General features: G+C 41.6%; 1 protein-coding gene across 1 annotated transcript in view; it reads left to right on the top strand.

The window, feature by feature from the left end:
* Positions 1–21,107, top strand: part of LOC121281425 — an 84,611-nt gene that overhangs the window by 34,360 nt on the left and 29,144 nt on the right. The window contains exons 6-9 of the mRNA XM_041194370.1: positions 4,738–4,866; positions 12,835–12,957; positions 13,109–13,148; positions 20,572–20,636. Of these exons, the coding sequence (XP_041050304.1) occupies positions 4,738–4,866; positions 12,835–12,957; positions 13,109–13,148; positions 20,572–20,636 (357 nt within the window). The remainder of the gene's footprint in view (positions 1–4,737; positions 4,867–12,834; positions 12,958–13,108; positions 13,149–20,571; positions 20,637–21,107) is intronic.

Below are 21,107 nucleotides of genomic sequence, written 5' to 3' on the forward strand. Positions count from 1 at the left end.
GTCAACCTCAATTTTTAAGCATTTTGGCAACCTGCAAACTTCCTTCATCAATAACAATTAAACTGTTAACTACTGCTAGGCTTGTGCTTGGAGAAATCACACATTATAGCTTTAAATACGTCTTTGTCTTAGCAGCAGGAAACTATATGGACCAGGAGTAGCTGCTGGTTTGTGTTTTTTCCAATGCAACTCCCTCAAAATCAACAAATTCAGTACAATTTAAAGTGCCAATTACGTTCAGGGCAAATTAAATTTCAATGATCATTTGTACAAGTTTAGAAAAAGTTTCCCTGGAAGCTGGTTACACCCCAGATTGAATTAGTCACCATTGTGAGTTTCTGCTAATTGTGTCCCTTCACAGGCCTTCGAGGGGATTCTTAAAATTAATCTTTTGGACACAAAGGAAAATAATAGCCCCATTTTATAAGGTTTTTGGATTTTTTTTTTATTCATTCATGGGATATGGGCTTCGCAGGCTGGGCCAGCATTTGTTGACCTTGAGAAGGTGGTGGTGAGCTGCCTTCTTGAACTGCTGCAGTCCATGTGTTTTAGGTACACCCACAGTGCTGTTAGGAAGGGAGTTCCAGGATTATGACCCAGTGATAGTGAAAGAACAGCGATATATTTCTAAGTCAGGATGGTGAGTGACTTGGAGGGGAACTTCCAGGTGGTGATGTTCCCGTCTTTCTGCTGCCCTTGTCCTTCTAGGCAGTAGTGATCGCGAGTTTGGAAGGCACTGTCTAAGGAGCCTTGGTGAATTCCTGCATTGCATCTTGTAAATGGTACACACTGATGCCACTGTGCATCGGTGGTGGAAGGAGTGAATGTTTGTGGATGTGGTGCCAATCAAGCAGACTGCTTTGTCCTGGATGCTTCTTGAGTATTGTGGGAGCTGCACTCATCCAGGCAAGTGGGGAGCATTCCATCACACTCCTGACTTGTGCCTTGTAGATGGTGTACAGGCTTTAGCAGAGTCAGGAGGTGAGTAGCTCATCGCACGATTCCTAGCCTCTGACCTGCTCTTGTAACCACAGTATTTATATGTCTAGTCCAGTTCAGTTTCTGGTCAACGGTAAAATCAGGATGTTGATAGTGGGGGATTCAGCGATGGTAATGCCATTGAACGTCAAGGGACGATGGTTGGATTCTCTCTTGTTGGAGATGGTCATTGCTTGACACTTGTGTGGCACGAATATTATGTGTCAGCCCAAGCCTGGCTATTGTCCAGGTCTTGCTGCATTTGGACGTGGATTGCTTCAGTATTTGAGGAGTCGTGAATGGTGCCGAACATTGTGCAATCATCATATAATCTTTCCTTGCTAACAAACTGACTACAGTATACTAATATAACTAGCAAATGATTGTGTCATTTTTAGGCCATTTTCAGTTATTTAAAGTAGGGTTACTCACAGTGTGATTACAAATGCTTATTTTTTGTGATAAATATATTTTGAGCTGTATTAATCAAACTACACCAAGTTGCTATTCAATAATATATTGAAGAATATTTTTAAAACTATATTTTTTCCCTCCCCAACCCTCTTCACCCCTCTAAAGGGTTCTAAAAGAGCTAGCTGCAGAAATGTTGGATGCACTGGTTATCATTTTCCAAAAATCCTTTGACTCCAGACCAATCCCAGTGGATCACAACTGTAAGAGCACTATTCGAGAAAGAAGGCGGAGAGAAGATGGGGAAGTACAGGCCAGTTAACACGACATCAATTGTCAGGAAAATTCTGGAATCTGTTATTAAGGAAATCTTTAAAATACACTTAGAAAATCATCATATGATTGAGCAAAGTCAATTTGTTTTACGAAAGAAAATCGTATTTGACAATTTGTTTGGAGGATGTAACAATAGGGTAGATAAGGGGGAAGCAACAGATGTAGTATGCTCATATTCTAAATGACATTTGTTTGGGGCTACCCAAAAGGCTAATACACAACAATGCACAAGGAGTTGAGGAGTAATGCATTAGCATGGATAGAGGATTGGTCAACAGTCAGGGAGCAAAGACTAGGGATAGAGGTGGGGCTTTCAACATGACAGGCTGTAACTAGTGTCGTGCCGCAAAGATCGGTACAGGGGCCTCAATTATTTACAATTTACATTAATGACCTAGATAAAGAGACAGAGAGTAATGTATCTAGGTTTGCTGATGATACAAAGTTAGATGGGAATGTAAACTGTAAAGAGGGCACTAAGAGACTGCAAAGAGATATAGAAAGGTTAAGTGAGTGGACAATAAGATGGCAGTAAGAAAATGTTGGTAAGTGTGAGGTTATTCACTTTCAGTAAGAACAGAAAAGCAGAACATTTTTTAAAATCCATGAAACTTGCAAATATTGATGTTCGGAGAGACTTGGGTATAACAAGCGCAAAGTTAGCATGCAGGTGCAGCAAACGTTAGGAAGGCAAATGGCATGTTGACCTTTATTTTAAGGGGATTGGAGTACAAGAATAAGGAAGTTTTGCTACAGTTGTACAGGGCTTTGATGAGACACCTGAAGTACTGAGAAGTTTTTTCATTTAAGGAAGGATATACTTCCCTTGGAGGCAGCAAAGGTTCACTAGATTGGTTCCTGGGATGAGAAGGTTGCCCTATGACGAGAGACTGAGTAAACTGGATTTATTCCCCTAATCTCCAGAGAATATGAGACATGATTTCATTGAAACTTAACAAGATTCCGAAGGGGCAGGCATCAAGAGGTTGTCCTCCTGATTAGGGAATGTAGAACCTGGGGACACAGGATGGGCGATCAATCATTTAGAATTGAGATGAGAAACTTCATCACATCAAGGGTTGTGAATCTTTGGAATTCTCTAGGCTGCCAGAGGGTTGTGGATGTTTCATTGCTGACTATGTTTAAGACTGAGATAGATTTCTGGTCTCACGAGTGGGGAGTGGGCAGGAAAGTGGAGTCGAGACAGAAGATCAACCATGACTTATTGAGTAGCAGAGCAGGCATGTGGATTGCTCCTACTTTTTAAGTTACGCTCTCTACATCTTTGTCCTACTTTCAGATGCTGCTTACAACTTACCTTTTTGATCATGTGCTTGTTCATCTGTCCTATTGTCTCCTGCTTTGGCTTAGGTCTGATTGAAGCACCTTGGACATTTTACTATCTTAAAAGTGCTATATACATAGAAACTAGGAGAAGGAGTAGGCCATTCGGCCCTTCAAGCCTGCTCCGCCATTCATTACGATCATGGCTGATCATTCAACTCAATAGCCTACTCCTGATTTCTCCCCATATCCTTTGATCCCTTTCACCCCAGGAGTTATATCTAACACCTTCTTGAAAACATACAATGTTTTGGCCTCAACTACTTTCTGTGGTAGTGAATTCCACAGGCTCACCACTCTCTGGGTGAAGAAATTTCTCCTCATCTCAGTCCTAAATGGTCTACCCCATATCTTCAGACTGTGACCCCTAGTTCTGGACTCCCCCAACATCGGGTTCATCCTTCCTGCATCCACTCTGTCTAGTCCTGTTAAAATTTTATAGGTTTCTATGAGATCCCCCCTCATTCTTCTGAACTCCAGCGAATGTAATACTAACCGATTCAATCTCTCCTCATATGTCAGTCCCGCCATCCCAGGAATCAGTCTGGTAAACTTTTGCTACACTCCCTCTATAGCAAGAACATCCTTCCTCAGATAAGGAGACCAAAACTGCACACGGTGTTCCAGGTGTGGTCTCACCAAGGCCCTGTGCAAGTGCAGCAAGACATCCCTGCTCCTGTACGCGAATCCTCTCGCTATGAAGGCCAACATACCATTTGCCTTCTTTACCACCGGCTGCACCTGCATGCAACTGGTGTACGAGGACACCCAGGTCTCGTTGCACATTCCCCTCTCTCAGCTTATAACCATTCAGAAGATCTGCCTTCCTGTTTTTGCAACCAAAGTGGATAACCTCACATTTATCCACATTATACTGCATTTACCAGGCATTTGCCCATTCACTCAGCTTGTCCAAATCACACTGAAGCATCTCTGCATCCTTCTCACAGCTCACTCTCCCACCCAGCTTTGTGTCATCTGCAAATTTGGAGATATTACATTTAGTTCCCTCATCTAAATCATTAATATATATTGTGAGTAGCTGGGGTCCCAGCACCGATCCCTGCGGTACCCCACTAGTCACTGCCTGCCATTCAGAAAAAAGACCCTTTTATTCCTACTCTTTGTTTCCTGTCTGCAAACCAGTTTTCTATCCATTTCAATACACTACCCCCAATCCCATGCACTTTAATTTTACATGCCAATCTCTTATGTGGGACTTTGTCAAAAGCCTTCTGAAAGTCTAAATAAACCACATCCACTGGCTCCCCCTCATCAACTCTACTAGTTACATCCTCCCAAAATTCCAGTAGATTTGTCAAGCATGATTTCCCTTTCGTAAATCCATGCTGACTCTGTCCAATTCTGCCAGTGTTTTCCAAGTGCTCAGCTATTAAATCTTTTATAATGGACGCTTAAATTTTCCCCACTATCGACGTCAGGCTGACTGGTCTATAAATCTCTGTTTTCTCTCTACCTCCCTTTTTAAATAGTGGGGTCACATTAGCTACCCTCCAATCTGTAGGAACTGTTCCAGAGTCTATAGAATCTCGGAAGATGACCACCACCAATGCAAGTTGTTAGCTTACACCTCTTCCCATGAAACTGAAACAAAAAGACAGCATCACTCTTGTCAAAATAGTAACTTGAATGTTTTTCCCACTGTAGAACTTTCTATAACAACTGAAGTTTTGCCCTACTTCTTGCCTTCATTGGATTCGGAGCTGCTTGTGGACGACGACGAGTCTGCTAGAACAAATAGCTGCTCTTCAGTAGAATTATTCCGAGAGGCAGAGGGTAAGGGTGAAGAGAACTAAGTCAGCTACAAATTGGAAACTTTGTTAAAAATTTAAAGCTTCTTTCACAGCATAGTTTGTTTGTTACATCGGTTTTTGTCATTGTTATGTTTACTATTTTATCATTTATATTGACCTTTGGTCAATGTGCATGAAAATTAATGAAGGGTATCTCATGTGTAACAAGTGAATTGCTTCCTGGCATGATTATATATCTAAAACATCAGCTTTGTGAGTGGATATGTAGTATCCAGTAATTAAGAGATTTCACTATTTGTGAATGAATGATTGTAATCATGGTTCGATCAAATTTTTTCTGAGAGCAAGTCAAGGTTGGCAAGCTGTCAAGTGTAGGCCACATAGAGTAGGGTGAAAGAGCAAGGAATAATTATAAAAATTGTGAATGATTACAGGCATTATTTAAAATTTAGTCCCTGGTTAAAGTCATGCATTCTGTAGTTATTTTTGTTTCTAATAGTAATTCAGATGTCCACATATTTGCAATTAGAGGAGCTGTAGCTAGGAAAGGGTGTAATTACATAATTTATTATAAATTTTAACATAGAAATTTATGAAGAAAAAGTTAATAGTATGTGCAGGTGTAATAGCACTATTTGATCTTACATGGTGTTGCACACAGTGGACCAGGTTTTCCTCAGGACATGTCATGGCGCATCAATGGCATAGGCAACCATGAAAAGCACAAAAGAAACAAGAAATTATGGAGTAAGTGATTTATGCTATTAATTCCACTCCATGAGTGAAATTTTATCAGCTTAGTCCCTGCTCTCCCCCACTTCCTCCTCAAATCTCCATCTCAGCAGTTAACACTCAAATTCATTCTTCTATTGCCCTCTCACATCCATTTCTCACAATCACCTTCCTCAAATGTATGGACTGAAGGGCCTCTTTCCGTGCTGTGAACACTATGACACTATGGCCAGGATTTTCCTGTCAGCGAGCGGGAGGCGGGGCTGGCTCACCAACGTGGAAAATGATGCACGGTGACGTTGGATGGAACTCCCAATGTCACTGCACCCCATTTAAATTTTCAGGTAGGTGGGAGCTCAGCAAAATCAGCTGTGCTCCCACCAACCTGTCAAAGGCCAATTGAGGCCATTGACAGAGTCATTAAACTAATTACTGGACTTGCGCATCCAACCTTAAGGTTTGCAGGCAGGCCAGAAGCCCTGGCGGGCATTGGACAAAGCATGAAACCTCATCCATGGGCAGGATGAGGTTTCATGTAGGTTTTAAAAAATTTAATTTAAAGTGCTTTTAAAAGTTATGGACATGTCCCAACTTTTGACTTTGTCAGATGAGGGGACATGTCAGGGAATTTTTTTTTTCTTTTTTTAATATCTTTTAATGTACAGCCGATCTCCCTGAAGCAGCAATTTGCTTCAGGAAGATGAGTGTGCTCTTTCATGCACATGTGCGAAAGAACACACTCTTGGCTCGGGGAATACCCCACCCCCCCACCCCGGCACAGGGAATACATAGCGCTTCCATGCAAACATCACACTGGGCGGGCCTTAATTGGCCTGCCCACATAAAATGGCAGCACACCTCTTCAACCTTACCCCCCACTCCCTCGATAGAGGGAAAATTCTGCCCTATAAATGTTCACCTTCTACCTTCAGCAATCAGTTTGCTGTTTGCACTCTTTGCCTTTTCTCATTGCAGGGGAAGAGGCAGGGAACCATGGGTAGACCTGCAGAGATTCCCACCCTACTCCAATGGAGGAGGAAGTGATTGAGATTGGCAGGATGATACTCATATGGGAATGCCATGGAAATGGGAATGCCTCAGGCATTTGTATCTCCATTGAAAGAGTAGTCACTGTCATAGAGAATCAGATGCGGCAGGTCAGCAAGTGTGAGAAAACCCATACCAATGGCGAACGCTGTGGCTGCCAATTTACAGAGGATTGAACTAAACATTGCCTTGGTGGCTGAAAGCCACACTGACATGCAGTGAAGTGCATTCAATTCTCTGCTAGCAGGGAAGTGCAGGTGGGCCATGAGCGGAAGGATAGAGAAAGGGCTTTCTCTGGAAGTGGAGCTGCTACTCTAAGGTGCTCCCACTTTTCTCTCCTTGTTATGCAAAGCAAGGTAGACCACAACCACTCTGGAGATCCTCCCTGGTGCATGCTGAGCATGCTCCCAGATCTGTCAAGGAGCCTGAATCTAATTTTCAGCAAGCCAATGACTTGCTCAATGATTAAACTCGGAGTGTTGTGGCTTCTGTTCTATCTCTCCTCAGCATCATTGGCAGGTTTCCTGAAATGTGTTATCAACTGGATAGCCTTCGTCTCTAAGGAGTCATCTGCTCAATCTGCCCAGGTGCAGACACCTGTAGCAGACTTCACTGGCAGAGGATTTGGCAGCTTCCAGGAAATCTTGTGCATAATGAACTTATGATGGTCATAAACTATCTGCACACTGAAGGAGTAGATCACTTCTTTTGGATAATGAATATTGCAGGATTATCTGATGGCACCTTGATTGCCACCTGTGCAGTCAGTGATCCTGTAGAAATCCAGCCAATGCAGCAAAGGCAAGAGCTCTCTGTATCTGATGGCCTCAGCAACATCAAAGTGCGCATATTGGTGGCTTTGCATATATGACATCTTTAAATTGAGAGAGGGACTTCGGTCTGTAGATCAAGAGATCCTGCAGATGTCACCACCTGATGTCTGAAATGAGCAGGAAGCAAAGGAGTTAAGGGCTGTGGTGATTTTGACAGCACTGGCAGTACATGTGCCTCTGGGTGATCGTTTTGCAGAACACCTGCGGTCTGTCCGTAAGAATGACCCAAACCTCCCTGTTGCTTGCCATTTCAACACTCCACCCTGCTCTCTTGCCCACATGTCTGTCCTTGGCTTGCTGCATTGTTCCAGTGAAGCCCAACGCAAACTGGAGGAACAACACCTCATCTTCTGACTAGGCACTTTACAGCCTTCCGGACTGAATATTGAATTCAACAACTTTAGGTCTTGACCTCCCTCCTCCATCCCCACCCCCTTTCTGTTTCTTCCCCCTTCCTTTTGTTTTTTTCCAATAAATTATACAGATTTTTCTTTTTCCCACCTATTTCCATTATTTTTAAATATTTTTAAATCTTTTATGCTCCCCCCACCCCACTAGAGCTATACCTTGAGTGCCCTGCCATCCATTCTTAATTAGCACATTTGTTTAGATAATATCACCAACTTTAACACCTATGTGTTCTTTTGTTCTGTTGTCTGTGACATCTTTTGATGATTTGCATCTATCACTGCTTGTTTGTCCCTACAACCACACCAACCCCCTCCACTTCTCTCCCCCCACCCAAACCTCCCCCCCCCCCCCCCCCCCCAACACACCTTAAACCAGCTTATATTTCACCCCTTTCTTGGATTCACTCAGTTTGGTCAAAGGGTCATGAGGACTCGAAACGTCAACTCTTTTCTTCTCCGCCGATGCTGCCAGACCTGCTGAGCTTTTCCAGGTAATTCTGTTTTTGTTTTGGATTTCCAGCATCCGCAGTTTTTTGTTTTTATCTATGAGTTCCTGTGACAGCTTGAGCCTGAGGTACTGCTGCTCAGCCATGTTGAGGAAGCTGATCCTCTTTTTCGCTATCAAAAGCAAAATAATTTGGAACATGAACAGGAAATGCTGGAAATTTACTCAGCAGACCAGGCAGAATCTGTGGAGAGTAAGAGTTAACGTTTGAGGCCTGATCCTTCATCAAATGAGTTAGATAAATTTTTGATAAATAAAGGAGTTGAGGGTTATGGGGAGCAGCAGGAAAGTGGATTTGAGACCGGGTCAGCCATGATCTTATCAAATGGTGGAGTAGGCTTGAAGGGCTGAATGGCCTACTCTTGCTCCTATGTTCCTAGAACTTTCAGTGCACTGTTCCTAATTTGCCTTATCCTCACTGTGACTTATTCGGCGAATTTCCATTAAAATTTGGTGTCAGTTTGCCAGTGGAGGATTGGGGCATGCAGTGTTCTAGCTTATGCTGTTCGTCACCAAAATTGTTGATGTAGAAATATTTTTGCAGGAGAACTCCGTCTATCTTGGGAAAGCATGTAGAGAAAAATAGCTCCAGCTGCTTGAGCTTGCACTCAGGATTTTTGAACTTGATGGGCAGCTGGAGTCACTGTGGAGCATCAGGGAGGATAAGTGTTTTCCGGATCATGTGTTCCAGGAGATGGTCAACCACAGGCAGTGAGAATTCAGGTTAGTAGATGGGCGGTCATTTGAAAGAGTAGGAAGAGGCAGGAGGTGCAAGAATCTTCGGCACATGTGCCACTCAAACCAGTACTCGGCTTTGGAGATTGCAGAGAGTGATGACACCTTGAATGAGTACAGTCCCAAAATTGACACCAATGAGCAAGGGATGCACAGGAGAGAACAGCAGAAGTGCGATCATTATAGGAGATTCCATTGTTAGAAGGGCAGACTGTCATTATGAATCTCGTATGGTGTATTGCCTCCTTGTTGCCAGGGTAAAGGGCATCACAGAGGATGTAGATTATTCTGCAACGGGAAGGGAGGGAACCAGAAGTTGTGGTACACGTGGATTCCAGCAATATATGAAGGTCAATATTAAGGTCCTACAGTCAAGTTTTGAGGTATTGAGAGGAAGCTTAAAAAGTAGGACCTTGAAGATGGTAATTTCTCCCAGTGCCACATGCTAGCAAAAGTAGAAGTGGGAAGATTGGGAGGATTAATGTGTGGCTTGACGCATGCTGCAGGAGGGAGGCCTTTGGATACTTGGGACATGGGAACCAGTCCTGGGGCAAAGGCACCTATTCAAAAGGGACAGGTTGCACCTCCACAGGACTAGGACCAATGTACTCATGGGGAACTACACCAGTGTAGTTGGGAGGGTTTGAACTAAATTGTCAAGGGGTGGGCATCAGTTAAAAAGAGGAAGAAGGTGCATAAAAGAGTGAGTGTTGGACAGTACTGGAGAAAGAAAAAATACCATATCAGATAGGAGCAGACTAAGAAGGACCATGAGGAAAACAAAGTCAGGTTTGCAGTGCATGAAGTATTAGAAGTGGTGAGCTGCAAGCACAAATAGACATGTGGGAAAATGATGCAGTGACGATAATGGAAACGTGGCTTCAAAGTGCTTAATATTTGAAGATACCCCTCATCTGGATGACATGCATTGCAGGTTGCTAAAGAAAGTGGGAGTGGAGTTATGGCAGGGCTCACTATAATCTTCCCATCTTCCCTGGAAATGACGGGAGGTGCCAGAGGGTTGGACAGTGGCAAATATGGCATCTTTAGGATGTAAGAACATTTCTAGTAATTACAGGCCAGTCAGTGGTGAGTTAGGTTTTAGAAACCATAATCGGGAAAGAATCAACAGGTATTTGGAGAAGTTTGAGTTAGTTAAGGAGAGCCAACATGGATTTGTAAAATTGTGCAATTTGGTGCCTTTGAACTGAGGCAGGCCTGCCAAGTTGGGAAATTACTCTAGCTACCTGCCTCGGTAGCGGAAATCTAGCCCTATGTCTCTCTTCCTCTGCCTTTTTATTTCCCCATAACTATCTATATTTTTATTTTTGCCGCATTTCTCGATCCTAGTCCTGTTTCTTCCCTTTTGAACTAGCCTTTTTGGCCCCTCTTTTCCCCTTCCCATTGCTCTGCTGTCACTTGCCAAACCCCTAAATTTCCATCCATTCCCAATATCATGCTTAAAGGCCAAATGGTGAGAGACCAGAGGCCCCCATCACGCCCCCCCCCCACCCCCCCGTCACCTGCAGCCATTTTACCTCTCCTCCTCTCCGATCCCCACTCTACCTCCCTCAGGGATCTTGCTGCCAAAATTAATCCCTTTTATTTTAATAATTGATTTAATGGAATTCTATCCCTACATGCTTTTCCTCTCTACCTCACTTTAATTCTTTAAGACACTCCTTAAAACCTACCTTTCACCAAACTTTTGGTCATCTGACCTATTTATCTTCTTATGTAGCTTGGTGTCACATTTTATTTTCTAATATTCCTGTGAAGAGCCTTCGGACATTTTATTTGCCTAGTTCATTCAACATAGTATGAGTTGTTGTAAACTATGATCAAGAAAGAAACTACTTTTTTGCATTTTTCATTTTCCTTTCTCCCTCAAATGTCCCTGCACACACACACACCGCCCCCTCCCCCGTCGTCTTCGTCTCTCTGCAGAGAACGTAGACGTTGCAAAGAAAGATGTTTCAGCAGTTGGATAACAATGCCCTTTTCTCTTAAATTTCAAAAAATACATTTTATCTCAAGCTCTTCAATTTTTTTCTAGCCTTTCTTCATAATTTTGAAAAGCACTTGAGCAGAAATGCTAGGGGCTGAAACAAAAATCTTTTAATGTAGCTAGTTGAAGATACTGATGAGTCATGAGTCACATGCTGAAATTATGATGACAGTTCAGTTTGCAATTGCAATCGTCTCCAAGCCTAAGTTTTTGGGAAAGATGAGAAAACTTGAATTAAGACACAAGATACAACTCAGTGGATAAATTTAATCATATTATGAAAAATACATATGTTTAATTGTTTTACTTTATTTACACCATTATCTTGTGTGCTACACTTTGTAGTTACTGAGGCAAAAAAGTCAAGAATTGTTTTTTTGTTGGAGAGCATTGAGAGAATTTTGTGAACCCAATGACCAATTGACAAGACAGTTTGAAGAAGCTGTGTGGTACAAACAGGAAATGCGCATAGATGTAGAGGTTTTAATATATCTATCTCCTGTGGTGCAGAACACAAGAGTCTTGGTCAAGAGTCTTGAAGTGAAGCATCTTTATACCAGTGCAGGCAGATGCATTTCAGTTCCTATTTGTAGTTATAATGTTGTCGCTATCTTTATGTTTCAAATTCCCATAACCACATTTATAATGGAACTGCCTATATACTTGTCCCCTGCAAAACTGCAACTTTACAAACTTAGCCACTCTAGCACATGAAATTGAAAACATAGAGGCAGCTCAACAGCCTATCTGAAGTCTTTTTATTGAATATAAAAGTTTCAACATTTAATTTTGCATCAGTTCCAGTCATAACACAGATGGTGCATGATTTTGTATGAAGCCCTGGAAAGAAAACAATCAATGATAGTTTAACAAGATTTTGCTAAAGTTACACATTTTTTCTTGTGATGTTAAAAAAAAAACCCTCCAATATTAATTTCCAACCATTAAGCTTATCATAATTCACTATTTTGTTAGTGTTACTTGACCAGCCATATTTTTGAAAATAAAAATCTTATTCATGGTTCCCCAAGACTTAGCCTTTGTATTCTTGTATTGAAGTGGTGTATCATGGGATCACTCAGGCTTGACCAAGTTGCTGGTTTAAGTTTAAAGTTATAAGTGTTTCCGTTATATAAAAAAAAACACTACAGTAGACGTCGTGGGGAATGCAACCTTTTGGCCAGGCCAGGATGTTGATGACTGACCAATGGGCCAGTCCATGATAAGCTAAGGAATGTGACCTTTGGGTCAGAATAGAATAAGTTGATGAATGATCTGAGTTATACTGTATTAAACTGATTACCTGACCTGAGGGGCAGGCTAAAAAATGCAGATGACTGGGCAAAGCAGTAAATCGTCAGGATAGATGAGCAAAGCTCATGTTTTAGAATAAACTGTGGACATCGTTTGTGCTAAAGGTCAAGTCATCCCGCGATTATTTTGTGAACTCATCTCTAATTGCAGACACACTAAGCTAGATGCACAAGACAAGAGCATTGTGAGTTAATGATGAGGTATCACAAAGATGGTATAAATAACTGATGCAAACTGTGTATCTTTGAATTGCCTCTTAGAGCATCCTGGGAGAACATTCCCCTGTACGCACACTTGTATTAAATAAACTGCTAAACTGTTGCTTGACTTGCTTATAGCTGACTCTGTGTCTTGTGTCTTTAGATATTCCACAACAGTATTAACAGTGTGTCAATCCACCTTTCAGAGCATACTGTAATTCAGGAAGATATTTATTGGTTACATTGCAAAAATTCTACTCTGCTGGACAGTAGTAAAGCAGCAAACATTGATGTGATTGGTCAGCCTTCAGGTCTCTCTGAAATTTTAGGTAATCTGCACTTTTATGATCACTTCATTTGAAGTCTTTGCATAAAAATAAATATTTGCTACAGGAACAAAACTTGTGACTTGTACAAACAGTCTATTTTCTTCCATCAGTATATTGATTTGCGGTAATAACATTTTCTTTTGGATCTCAGAGCAGACTGAAAATCTTACAAGAGAAGGCAGCGTCAACAGGTGAGATGTCATTGAGAACGATATGAAGCATCATGAGATCATATTGGTTTTGTTATAAGAATATACTTTCACTAAGTATTGATGTCAGAACAGTGAATTGCAATATACTACTTTGCCTTGTATGAAAAGCTCTTTGAATTCTGAGAGGTTTACTGTTGTGGTAAAAAAGGTCATTTTAAACTTGCCTAGCTTTTTTCGTGAATCTTTCTCCCTACCTCTACCTCTAGCAGCCTATGAGATTGGGAAGCTTCAGTACTATTGTGCTCAAGATGTTTTCACAATTTAAATATAGAGAGATTATACGTGTCTCTGTGCTGGAGTTGGAATAAGTTCTACTGAAAAATGCCCACTAAGACACACAGCCATCCCTTAATCAAGGTGGGGGTGAGGAGGAAATTGCATGACTGAAATTCATGACTTTATCCTTAACTGCTTGTTAGGGTATGCTACTTAATCCAGCATATTTCCGAACAGCCGAGAACATGTAAATAGTGCATAATTTTTTTAAAAATGTAACTATTTTCTTTAACAACAACATGGATATTCAAGAGACTTCACAAGAAAGGGAGGGAGAACAAACCAACACCAAAGAGAAGGTAAAAGCAAAACACTGCAGATGCTGGAAGTCTTAAATAAAAACAGAAAATGCTGGAAAAACTCAGAAGGTCTGGCAACATCTGTGGAACAAGAAACAGAGTTAACAGATTTCAAGTCCTTATGACTCTTCTTCAAAGAAGAGTTGTGCAGGCATGATTAAAGAGAGCTTTTGAGAAATTTTTTGAAAGTAAGGAAAAGTGTAGTGAGATAGAATCATTTAGGCAAAAATCTCCAAGAGTAAAGTTTGTGAGGGTTAAGATTTTTTTCACCAATGATAGGGGAGATGCACTATACCAGAATTCAAAGTGCAGAGTGAAAGCTGGAAAGGAGAGCTGAAGGGGATTGCAAAGATAAGGTAGGGAAAGGCTATGGAGCACTTGATAAATGGAGGTAAGAACTTTGAAGTACTTGTGTTGAGTAATAGTGTCTTTGAAGATCATAAAGGATTGGAATGATGGAGAGAGAGAACAACCAGCCAACCATATTGCTGCAACATGACACCATATTCTAGCACTTTTTTTTCCCTGCTATACTAAACAGTTTCCACAATAGGGATTTTTTGGCTACTCTCTAACTGTTTTATTGGTTTTAATTAATGGCAGCATTGTGGTGATAATTTTAACAGATGATGGAGCTGAGCATTGTAATTAAATGGGGATTTAGTCCAATAGTATAGCCCTATGAGATTAGGAAACCTCATTCTTAATGTGCTCAAATCTGTTTGTTGCAATGGAATCAGGAGTAACTAAAATGATGCTCTTCCAAGCAAAGCCATAGAGGCAGGCCCAGATATTTGCCATGACAGATGGCCTCTCCATGGTGGAAGTGGCCAAAAATCCTAAATCCTGCTTCCAAACACAGCACTTCCAATTTTCGCAGGGACAGCCCAGGCTTTGCACATACTCTGTTCACGGAGGCAGCTGGCCACTTAAATCATCAGTTGTCTCTACAAAATTCTGATTTTTGCATCCCTGTAGTCTGAACCCGGAGCGTGCAGATCATGCCAGGTAAGGGCAGGTCCGAACTTTGTGGATTTATTTGGGTACCCTTTGGATCTGGTCATGGAGCCCCTTTGGGAGGAGGTCAGGTGCCCTTTGGGGGAGGTCAGGTGCCATTTGGGGGAGGTCAGGTACCATTTGGAATTGTGAAAATTAGGCATAAACGTGCGGAAAAAGTGCATAAACTCAAACCCAATACTTATTGGAACAACGTTGCCGCGGGCCTGGAGTCCGCCACGTTGCCGCGGTCCTGGAGTCCGCCACGTTGCCGCGGGCCTGGAGTCCGCCACATTGCCGCGGGCCTGGAGTCCGCCACGTTGCCGCGGGCCTGGAGTCTGCCACGTTGCCGCGGGCCTGGAGTCCGCCACGTTGCCGCGGGCCTGGAGTCCGCCACGTTGCCGCGGGCCTGGAGTCCGCCACGTTGCCGCAGGCCTGGAGTCCGCCACGTTGCCGCGGGCCTGAGCAGGTAAGGACAGGAGGTTTCCTTCCCCTAAGGACATTTGTAAACCAAATGGGTTTTTATGACATTTTTTTTTTATTCATTCACGAGATGTGGGCTTCACTGGCTAGGCCAGCACTTATTGCCCACACTTATTGCCCATCCCTAGTTGTCATTGCGAAGATGGTGGTGAGCTGTCATGTTGAACCACTGCAGTCCATGTAGTACACCCACAGGGCTGCTAGGAAGGGAGTTCCAGGATTTTGACCCAGCGACAGTGAAGGAATGACGATATATTTCCAAGTCAGGATGGTGAGTGATTTGGAGGGGAACTTCCAGGTGGTGGTGTTCCCATCTATCTGTTGCCCTTGTCCTTCTAGGTGATAGTGGTCATGGGTTTGGAAGGTGCTGTCTAAGGAGCCTTAGTGAATTCCTGATGATAAAATTGATAGTTTCATTGTCACCATTACTGAGACTAGCTTTATATTCCAGATTTTATTCAATTTAAATCTACTTCTGCCATGGTGGGATTTCAGTCCATGTCCCTAGACCATGAACCTGGGTCCCCGGATAACTAGTGCGGTGGCAGTATCACTATGCCACCACCTCCCCATTAATGGGGAATGGGTGTAAGTACATCTCTTACGCGCACATTATTAAGTTCCAGGGGTGTGAGAAAAGAGTGGGGATATGGGAGCAGTGGATAGGATATTCCAGAGAGCGAAGTCCTTTTGGAAGTTGAAAATGGAAGTGAAGAAAGTGTTGGATTGGAGATTGTGGATAAAGATCTGTTGGAAATGAAGGCTAGGAGAGCGGAATGTGAGGAAAAGAGAGATTCTATCACAGTTATGAGTAGAGGGGAAAGATGAGGCTAGAAATATGGGTAATTGGATGGGCTTTTTATAAGTATATAGGGAAATCCACGGCTGAGGAAAAACGACCATGTTTCAGAAAGTTTGCTGTGGAAGATGGCATTATCTGTGCAAATATGATAGGTGAGGAAAATGGGAGAGATAAACAGAGTCCTTACAAGATAAACAAGGGAGTGAAGGGTTATCGATGGTAGGTAGTAAGATGAGGTTAAAATCAGATCAGCCATGTTCTTATTGAATGACAGAGCAGGCTTGAGGGGCCAAGTGGCCTACTCCTGCTTCTAATTCATATGTTCGTACAACACTTTCTCTAAAGCAAAGTCATTTCAACAATAAACTTGAGAACACTAATCATTTTGATCCCATAAAATCAAGACTGCACAGGCTGGGAATCTGAAACAAAACTAGGAAACTATGGAAGTGGATAGGAAGAAGTGTAATCCAGGTAGTGAAACATTTATTATAAGCTCATCAACTCTTACCTTCCATAGTTTCCTAGTTTTGTTTCAGATTCCCAGCCTGTGCAGTCTTGATTTTATGGGATCAAGATGATTAGTGTTCTCAAGTTTATTGTTAAAATGGCTTTGCTTTAGAGAAAGTGTTGTACGAACATATGAATTAGAAGCAGGAGTAGGCCACTTGGCCCCTCAAGCCTGCTCTGACATTCAATAAGAACATGGCTGATCTGATTTTAACCTCATCTTACTACCTACCATCGATAACCCTTCACTCCCTTGTTTATCAAGAACCTACCTATCTCTGTCTTAAAGATATTCAAGGCTCAACCACCTTTTGAGAAAGAGAATTCCAACGTCTCTCAACCCTCAAGAGAAAAAAATTCTCCTCATCTCTGTCCTTAATGGGCGACCCCTTATTTTGAAACAATGACCCCAAGTTCTAGATGCCCCACAAGAGGAAATATCCTTTCCACATCCACCCTGTCAAGTCCTCTCTGGATCTGATATGTTTCAAGCAAGTCACCTCTTACTCTTTTAAACTACAACGGATACAAGCCTAACCTGTCCTGCCTTTCCTCATAAGATAACCTGCCTATTCCAGGTATTAATCTAGTGAACCTTCTCTGAATTGCTTCTAATGCATTTACATCTTTCCTTAAATAAGGAGACCAATACTATGCACAGTCTTCCAGATGTGGTCTCACCAATGCTCTGTATATGTGAAGCATAACCTCCCTACTTTTGTATTCAATTCCCCTTGCAATAAATTATAACATTCTATTAGCTTTGCTAATTACTCGCTGCACCTGCATACTAACCTTTTACGATTCATGCACTAGGGCACCCAAATCCCATTGCATCTCCGAGCTCCACAATCTCTCACTGTTTAAGTATTATGGCTCATTTTTACTTGTTCTGTCAAAATGGACAACCTCACACTTTCCTACATTACACTCCATTTGCCAGATCTTTGCCCACTCACCTAACCTATCTATAACCTTCTGTAGCCTCCTTATGTCCTCTTCACAAGTTACTTTCCTACATACCTTTGTGTCATCAGCAAATTTAGCAACCATATCATCGGTCCCTTCACCTAAGTCACTTATATAAATTGTAAAGAGTTAAGGCCCAGGCACTGATCCCTGTAGAACATGACTCGTCACATCCTGCCAATCAGAAAATGAGCCAATTATGCCTACTTTCTGTTTCCTGTCAGCCCCACCATCTTCCATCCATGCCTATATGTTATGCCCTACATCATGACCTTTTATTTTCTGCAATAATCTTTGATGAGGCACCTTATCAAATGCCTTCTGAAAATCTAAGTACAAAACATCCACTGGTTCCCGTTTATCCATAGCTCCTGTAAGTTCTTCAAAGAACTCCAAAAAATTGGTTAAACATGAGTTCCGTTTCACAAAGCCATGTTGGCTCTGCCTGATTTTCTTGAATTTATCTAGGTTCCCTGTGTTATAACATCTTTAATAATGGCTTCTAACATCTTCCCTATGTCAGATGTTAAGCTAACTAGCCGATAGTTTCCTGCTTTCTGTCTCCCTCACTTTTTAAATAAAGGAGTTAGATTGTGTTATGACTGGTCCCCGGGCGAGGTCCCCCAATTTGTTAATTTCCCAAACGGGACCCCAGTTTTGTTATGTTTCCGAGTGAGGAGGAATGCGCTGGCTCCATTTCTTTATTCAACCTCCCCGCAACAAGGTTAATTTAAAAGGGATCCCCTCCCCTCTAGATACCTTTTCCCAGCCAAATGTATTTATTTTTTAGAAGGAGCCAATTTAACCCGGCTTTCTTGAGTCAAAGAAAGAGTAAGGTCATTAGTTACTAAAAACCAGAGAAAAATAATAAAAACACAATACACATACACACAGATGTGTATAAAAACATAATACACATACACACAGATCAGAAATGAGAAGTTAAGGGACCAAATAAAAGTTTTAAAAGATATACAAGTGAGTCTTTGGCTTGTCCGTGATGTGTAGATGGTGAAACGTTGCAGCCTTTCAGTTGGGTGATTCCGGTAGAGCTGACTTTGGCAGTTTCGCAGTTGGCTTGGAGACACTTGGTACTGCAGGATAGCTGAAGAAACTGTCCTATTTTGTTTTTGATTGTGGCTTCTGCTGGGCTTTGCCTCCAGCAACAGAGAGAGAAAGAGAGACACTTTGCCTACAACTACAGGGGTGACTAGTTGGTCATTGTCTTGATGTTACACACACAACACACTTGTACACACTACGCTGCACTGTGTATTCCTGCAAGGGAAAAAAACATGTCTTGCACCCAGAGCCTGTTATCTTTCATCTCTGACCACTTTACACATTCTGAGATATAAATCAACAGGAGATGGATTTTAGATGACTGCTAAGACACAGTAAACAGTCTTTGTCCCTGCAACCACGGGAGATTAAAATTTAGTCTTTTACATCTTTCCTAAGTCCCTTGCAAGTGTCTCTGCTTGAAGAAAGCCATGACACCTTTCAGGTGCAACATTCCATGTTCTCTCAGGACAGGTCTGTCAGTATAATCCACATAGGAATTTTCCAAAAAGTGATCACTTACATTATTAGCCATCTTGTGCTCAGTGCTTGCTTAAAAATACATGCCTTCCTTAAAAAGCTCAATATACCCATAAGCAATTTGTGACTGTATCGGTTTTCATGGCAATATTTTCCAATCTAATGAAACATTCCCTAAATCTAGGGAATTTTAGAAAATTAAACTAACGCATCAACAATCTCACTAGCCACTTCTTTTAAGATCATAGGATGAAATCCATCAGAGCCCAGGAACTTGTCAACCCGCAATTCCAACAATTTGCAAAGTACCACTTACCTGATGATTTGTAATTTCCTTGTGTTCCTCCTTCCTTTCCAATTTCTGATTTACAGCTATTTCTGGGATGTTACTTCTATCTTCTATAATGAAGACTGATGCAAAATACCTATTCAATTCATCTGCCATCTTATTTTCCATTAATTCCCCAGACTTACTTTCTATTGGGCCAGTGCTCACTTTATTAACTCTTTTCTTTCTTAAATATCGATAGAATTTCTGACTGTCTGCCTTTATACTTCTAGCTAGCTTTCTTTCCTACTCAAATTTTTCTTTCCTTGTTAATCTTTTCGTCATTCTTTGCTACTTTTATATTCTGTACAATCTTCTGACCTGCCACCCATCTTTGCACAATTATATGATTTTTCTTTGTTTGATACTCTCTTTAATTTTTTAGTTAACCACAGAAGGGGAATCCTCCCCTTGGAATTTTTCTTTCTTGTTGGAATGTATCTATTCTGTATAAATGTCTGCCACAGGATCTCTATTGACCTATCCTTTAACCTAAATTGCCAGTTCACTTTTGATAGCTCTGCTTTCATGCCCTCGTAATTGCCCTTATTTAAGCTTAAAATTTAGTGCTAGATCTTCTCCCTCAAATTGAATGTAAAATTTAATCATATTATGAGCACTGCTACCCAGGGGTGCCTTCATCTTCACTATGAGGTAATTAATTAATCCTGTCTCATTGCACAATACCAAGTCCAGTGTAGCCTACTCCCTGAAATAAAATGCTGGAAAAACTCAGGCCTTGGAGCATCTGTGGAGAGAGAAACAGAGCTAACGTTTCAAGTCTATTTGATTTCTTCAGAGCTTAAAAAAAAGGCTTGCTCCCTGGTTGGCTCCAGAACATGCTGATCTAAGAAATTATCCCAAAAACATCCTATGAATTTGTCATCTATGCTACCTTTGCCCACCTGGTTGTCCCAGTCTATATGTAGATTAAAATCCCCCATAATAATCACTGTACCTTTCTGACAAGCTCCCAATATTTCTTCTTTGATACCCCATCCTGCCATGTGATTACTGTTAGGGGGCCTGCACACCACTCCCTCAAGTGACTTCCTGCCTTTATCATTCCTCATCTCTGTAGTCACACAGGACAAAAATAAATGTGCAACATTGCTTCTCACCAGTAACACTGATGCTTCCTTCCTGTATGTGTTTTTATTGTTCTAGTAGTGTTGTAAACTGTGCTTTTGTTTGTAGAGACCATGTGTCAGATGGAGCTGAGGTGCATGGGAATTCTCGAGCTGTTTCATTTACAGTTGCAGGTATTAAGGCTAATTTGGTGACCTTGTAAGACAATTGATCTGAAATGACATTTATGGTTTAAGACTGTTTGCAACCTTGGCATCCTGTTGAACTCAATCAGGGCTCTGGCCCATTGTTCTGCCCATCAAAGATTTTGATTTTGACCATCATGGCATTGCCCACCTCTGCCTTGCTGCACCCCATCTGCTGCTGAAACTTTCACCCATCCCTTTGTTGCTTCAAGGTTCCAGCGCTCTCCTAAACAGCCTCCCAACCTTTGCCCTGCACAAATTTCAACTTTGTTATAATCCCCGTAGAAACTGATTAACTTTCAAAGAGAGATACAAATTGACCAATGCAAAGGAATCACGTGACAAGATTTCACATTTTAAGACTTTTACTGTAACAAACTAAAGTCAATGCTATATATACATTAGTTAGTAGTCACTAATACATTAAAACACAAAAGTTATTCTGCAGTAACTTGGAAC

Source organism: Carcharodon carcharias, chromosome 8 (genome assembly GCF_017639515.1).
Source record: "Carcharodon carcharias isolate sCarCar2 chromosome 8, sCarCar2.pri, whole genome shotgun sequence".
Lineage (NCBI taxonomy): Eukaryota > Metazoa > Chordata > Chondrichthyes > Lamniformes > Lamnidae > Carcharodon > Carcharodon carcharias.